The 6,000-nt window shown below is 40.9% G+C and overlaps 1 protein-coding gene across 2 annotated transcripts in view; it reads right to left on the bottom strand.

The window, feature by feature from the left end:
• Nucleotides 1-754: 754 nt before the first annotated feature.
• Nucleotides 755-6,000, bottom strand: part of APOOL (apolipoprotein O like) — a 126,502-nt gene continuing 121,256 nt past the window's right edge. For both annotated transcript variants that reach the window (XM_029241320.1, XM_029241319.1), the window contains exon 9: nt 755-918. In XM_029241320.1, coding sequence (XP_029097153.1) covers nt 830-918 — 89 coding nt within the window. In that variant the 3' untranslated portion in view covers nt 755-829. The remainder of the gene's footprint in view (nt 919-6,000) is intronic.

Here is a 6,000-nt window from a genome sequence, read left to right as displayed (position 1 = left end):
GGAGATCAGGAACACAAATAGAAGCATTAGCTTTAGAAAAGGGGGATGCATGGCTGAAAAGAGGTAAGTCTTGAAGGTAGATGTGAAGAAGTTGGGAAAAACTATGTGTAATAACTTATTTTTTTCTCTATGTAATAGGAGACAGTCATCATTGGCAGGTATAGGAGGTTTGAGAATAAAAGGTCTGTAATGCGTCTCCTGGAAAACAGAATAGGAAACCACCCAGGAACCAGTAGAAGGAATGCTAAGCAGCATCGGGGGTCCCATGTAGCATATGTTCCTCTCAAATAGTTAGAGGTATTTTGGGACATTTAAGAGGAGTTAACATTAATAAAACAGAGACAAAGCCAAGTCCAAGTGTCATAAAATATGGATATTTTATTCCAGCTCTGGGAAATGAAAAACAGAGGGGGAGGGAACACATCCTTACACACACAATTCTAATTTAGCTGACATTAATTCATAAAAGTTAAACAAATATATATGTGCATATATATACATAATTATATACACACATACATATTTTTTCAGATTTTAGTCTCATCAGTGTTCATATATTTACTTTTATTTTTTTTATAAATACCCTTAAAAATCACCAAATGCATCCTAATACTTTTACCTCTGCCTCCTCATCGATCATTTAGTATTGTTTGGATTGTATTCAATTTGAGTTTTAATCACTTATGTGATTTGTCTAACTGTACATTAGAAGATGTAAAGGAAAAACTTGGTTTAAATTATACTCCATGCATCACAGTTACCCATTACATGATTTTTTTCATTGTTATTCACAACTTCACACATCTTGTAGTTCTCTATGCAGACTATTTCAGCTTCTAGTGCTGTACATATCTACATCTTCTGGATGGGACTGCCCATGATCCATGAGCTTGGGGTCAGCCATAAACTGTGTAGCACCTGATAAAGTATTAAAATGAAAAATATTAGTCATTCATTTTACAAATTTCCTGTTGATATGGGGCACACATCAGCGAACAAAACAGATAAAAATGTCTGCCAACATGGACCTAACATTCAAGTTGGGTGAGAGAGACAATAAACTAAATGACATACCAGAAGGTGGTAAGTGCTATGCAAAAAAATATTAAATAAATCAGGAAGGAGGGGCATATGGAGTGCTTGGGTGATTTGCAGTTTTAAATAGGGTGGCCAGGGAAAGCCTTCTATATTTGAGCAAAGAACTGAAGGAGGTGAAGGTGTGAGCCCTGTAGATATCTGAGGGAAATGCCTTTCAGGAAGAGCAGGCAGCAAGTGTAATAGAACTTAGGCATGTCTGAGGAGCCATAAAATGGCCAATATGGCTAGAACAGAGCTGGCAAGATATGCTGATGGTGGGTATAATGAGAGTGGTAGGAGGCATGATCAGAAAACAATGGAAGGTCAGGCCACATAGGGCCATGGCAAAGTTTTTCTCCTTATTCTAAGAGATGAGAAGTCTCTGGACAGTTTTGAGCAGAGGAGTGACATGATGTTATGTTTTTTAAAAGATTACTCTTGGCTATGGGGAGAAGAGAGTATAGGGAAACAAGCATGGAAGTAGGGAGAGCAGTTACGAAGCTATTGCAGTACCCCAGGAGGGAGATGCTGATGGCTTTTATTAGGGCAGTAGCAGTGGAGGTGGTGAAAAGGTACTGGATTCTGGATAACTTCTTAAGGTAGAATGGACAAGATTTCCTAAATGGACTCAATATGTTGTGTGAGTGAGACTCTTTAACTTGAGAAACTAGAAGAGTGGAGTTGACATTTACTGAGATAGGGGAAAGTGTAGAACCATGTTTGGGAGAAGGCAAACAAAGTGTTAAGTTTTGGATGTGCTATATTTGAATTGCTAACTAGACATCTGAATACAAATATTGAGTAAGCAGTTAGAAATGTGAATCTAGAGTTCAGCACAGGAGTAGCCTGTGCTGGTTTATAAATTTTATGCTCCTAGCCTATATATGGCATTTAAAACTATGAGACCATATGAAGTCTTCCAGAACATCAAAAAAGAGGTCCAAGAAATGAGCCCTTTGGATACTGCAACTTTTTGAGGTTAAGAACATTAGGAGAGGAGAGTCAAGATGGTGGTGGAGTAGAGGGATGTGGAGTTCAACTCTCTCCATGGGTGCAGCAGGACTACATCTATAGATGCAACAATTCTCATGGAACATCAGCTGAAAACTAGCAGAAGACCTTGGACGAAAGGACTATACAGATCCCTTCATAACTGGGTAGGACAGAAAAAAGAAGAGAGGAGGCAGGATGGGAAGAGCACCCTGGGGTTGGGGAGCTGAAGCAGAGAGATTTCTGAATTTGAGGAAACCCCCTCTCTGACGGGGAAATCAATTTGGACAGAAGGGAAGCATTTGAGGCTGTCAGAAGAGGGTGACACAGCCGATCTGTGGCAGACAGGACAGAGTAAGAAATACAGATGGTCCATACCACAGCCCTACGTACCCCAGACTGGGACATGTGTTCACAGGTGTGCAAGGGGGCTGGGAGTTGGTGCGTGGGGATTGGAGAACAGGCCCAGAGCGAGAACTGCTGTTGGCTGTGCAGAGACGGACTGAGGAGACAGGAAGGAGAAAATCCACAGCAGTGAATGCCTATGGAGGAAGACCAGACTACCATGGAAGCAGGGCACTATTGCTGAGTCACACGTAAGTGGAGGAGCCACTATTGTAGCCTCTTCCCACATGCCAGCGCCTGACAATAACAATAAAAGAAGCCTGCTCAGGGATGGCTCCTGTGCACTGGCTGCTGAGCAATAAAAAAAGCCCCCTTAGAGCTGGCCCTCACGCACTGGCTGCAGGGTAATAAAAATAAAAGCCCTCTCAGGGCTGGCCCTCACACACCTGCTGCCGGGTGCCAGAAAAACCCTGGCCAGGGCTGGCCCTCATACATATTACGCTGGGTGCCAGAAAAGGCCCTCACTAAGGCCATATCTCTTTTGCCTGTAGCTGCTGGCTTCTCTGCACATTTGGTGCCACCAGGGCTCCTGCGGTCCAAGCAGTCATACCACCTCTGTGCCTGGTCCTCCCGGGGCTGACCCAAGAGCTCCAAGGCAGCCTCAGGACCAGACACCTGTGGGTGGACCACACGTAGAGATGGGGATAAAACCAAAGCTGAAACTCAGGGATGGGGGGACTAAGGAAGAAGACTGAAAATCTTTCCATTAGCTGTACAAGCTGCAGATTAAATCCCTGCAATCAGCTAGGTAGACCCTGCATCTATGGAATATCTGAGTAGACAGTGAGTGTTCCCACAAATGAAAATGGTCTAGCTGTGGCAGCTGTGGAATTTGGGGGCAAGTGCACACAGGAATTGGGCCAGATCAGAGTCAGAGTGGTACCCACAGGGCCCACAGCAGGTCCAGAGACCAGCCCAGAGGCAGAGGAGAGCCTCTTGGGCTGTGGTTCACAGCGTGTGCAAGGACAATTACCGTGGAGACCCCAGGGAAACATAATTATTACTATTAATTTTACTATGTTTTGATTCCTTCTGTTGTTGGTTTAGATTATTTTTTGGTTTCTTTTTCTGTTTTTGTTTGTTGTTGTTTCTTTTTTTTAGTCTTTTGGGATCTCTGTGTTTTATAACATATTTTTACTTTTTAATATATTTCTATTTATACTTTGCTTTTCTGTTGTGTTCTTTTCCCTTTTCCTCTTTTTCTTTAATGTGTTTTTCTTTTTTTAATATATTTCTATTTCTACTTTGCTTTTCTGTTGTCCTGCTTTTTTCCCTTTTTATTTTATTATTATTATTTTTTAAAAATCACTTTTATAGGTTTGTTCTGTTTCCTTGCTTTATTCTTCAGTTGGCTGGCATGGCACACGCTCTGGTTTTGTTTTTAGGTTATGTGTTTTTGTTAGTTTTAATCCTAATTGTTTGATTTCATTTTTGAGTTCTTCTATTTGTCTGGTTGTTCTCTTGCTTTTTGTTGTATTTGGCTCTGGTTTTGTTTGTTCCTTTTTTGTCTTTAATATATTTTCTATTTTTTTTTATATTTGTTTCTACATTGCTTTTCTGTTGTTCTGTCTTCTTTCCCCTTTCTCTTTTTCTCTTTTTTAAATATCATTTTTGTCAGTTTGTTTTGTTTCTTTGCTTTATCTTTCAGTTGGCACTCTGCTTTGGTTTTGTTTTTTGGTTTTGAGTTTTTGTCAGCTTTCTTCTTAATTCTTTGATTTTGTTCTTGGGTTCTTTGGTTTGTCTGGTCTCTTGCTATTTGATTTATCTGGCTCTGTTTTCTGTGTGTGTTTGTGTGTTTCCTTGTTTCTGTTTGTTCGATTTTACTCTTTACCATTTGTCTGGGGTTTTGTTAGTGTTTTTATTTTTTTTTTTGAATCCCCTTTATCGCTGGGACGAACGACTTGTGGGGTCTTGGTCCCTCGACCAGAAGTCAGGCCTGAGGCTCCAGAGTGGGAGCACTGAGTCGAGGATGCTGGACCACTAAAGAATTCCCAGCCCCAGGGAAGATTAATCACCTAGCGCTCTCATGGAGGCCTCTATCTGAATCTAAGACCCAGCTCCACCCAACTGCCAGCAGCTCCCAGTGCTGGATGCCTCACACCAAACAACAAACAAGATAGGAACACAAACCCACCCGTCAGCACACAGAAAACCTAAAGTCATACTAAGCTCACAGACACCCCAAAACACACCATCTGACACGGCCCTGCTCATCAGAGGGAAAAGACCCAGCTCCACCACCAGAATGCAGGCACCAGTCCCTCCCATCAGGAAGCCTACACAAGACACTGGACCAACCTCACCACCAGTGGCAGAGAACAGAAGCAAGAGGAACTACAACCCTGCAGCCTAGTGAAAGGAGACCTCAAATACTGTAAATTAGACAAAATGAGAAGATAGAGAAATATCTTACAGGCAAAAGAGCAAGATAAAAACCCACAAGACCAAATAAATGAAGAGGAAATAGGCAAACTACCTGAAAAAGAATTCAGAGTAATGATAGTAAAGATGATCCAAAATCTTGGAAATAGAATAAAGACAAGAATGTTTAACAAGGACCTAGAAGAACTAAACAGCAAACAAACAGTGATGAACACAATAACTGTAATTAAAAATACTCTAGAAGGAATCAATAGCAGAATAACTGAGGCAGAAGAATGGATAAGTGAGTTGGAAGATAGAATGGTGGAAATAACTGCTGAGGAGCAGAATAAAGAAAAAAGAATGAAAATAATGGAGGCCAGTCTCAGAGACCTCTGGGACAACATTAAGCACACCAACATTTGAATTATAGGTGTCCCGGAAGAAGAAGAAAAAAAGAAAAGGTCTGAGAAAATATCTGAAGAGATTATAGTTGAAAGCTTCCCCAACATGGTAAGGGAAATAGTCAATCAAGTCCAGGAAGCACAGAGAGTCCCATACAGGATAAACCCAAGGAGAAACACTCCAAGACACATATTAATCAAACTAGCAAAAATTAAACACAAAGAAAAAATATTAAAAGCAGGAATGGAAAAGCAACAAATAACATACAAGGGAATCCCCAGAAGGTTAAAAGCTGATCTTTCAGCAGAAACTCTACAGGTCAGAAGGGAGTGGCAGGACATATTTAAAGTGATGAAAGGGAAAAACCGACAACCAAGATTACTCTATCCAGCAAGGATCTCATTCAGGTTTGACAGAGAAATCAAAAGAGAATTCAGCACCACCAAACCAGCTTTACAACAAATGCTAAAGGAACTTGTCTAGGCTGGAAACACAAGAGAAGGAAAAGACCTACAATAACAAACCCAAAACAATTAAGAAAATGGGAATAGGAACATACATATCAATAATTACCTTAAATGTAAATCGATTAAATGCTCCAACCAAAAGACACAGACTGGCTGAATCGATACAAAAACAAGACCCATATATATGCTGTCTACAAGAGACCCACTTCAGACTTAGGGACACACACCGACTGAAAGTGAGGGAATGGAAAAAGATATTCCATACAAAGGGAAATCAAAAGAAAGCTGGAGTAGC

The sequence above is a fragment of the Monodon monoceros genome, unplaced genomic scaffold, assembly GCF_005190385.1.
Source record: "Monodon monoceros isolate NGI ecotype Baffin Bay Population unplaced genomic scaffold, NGI_Narwhal_1 Super_Scaffold_22, whole genome shotgun sequence".
Lineage (NCBI taxonomy): Eukaryota > Metazoa > Chordata > Mammalia > Artiodactyla > Monodontidae > Monodon > Monodon monoceros.
The sequence above is the reverse complement of the archived record's forward strand: the minus strand, read 5'-3'. Positions and strand labels throughout refer to the sequence as shown.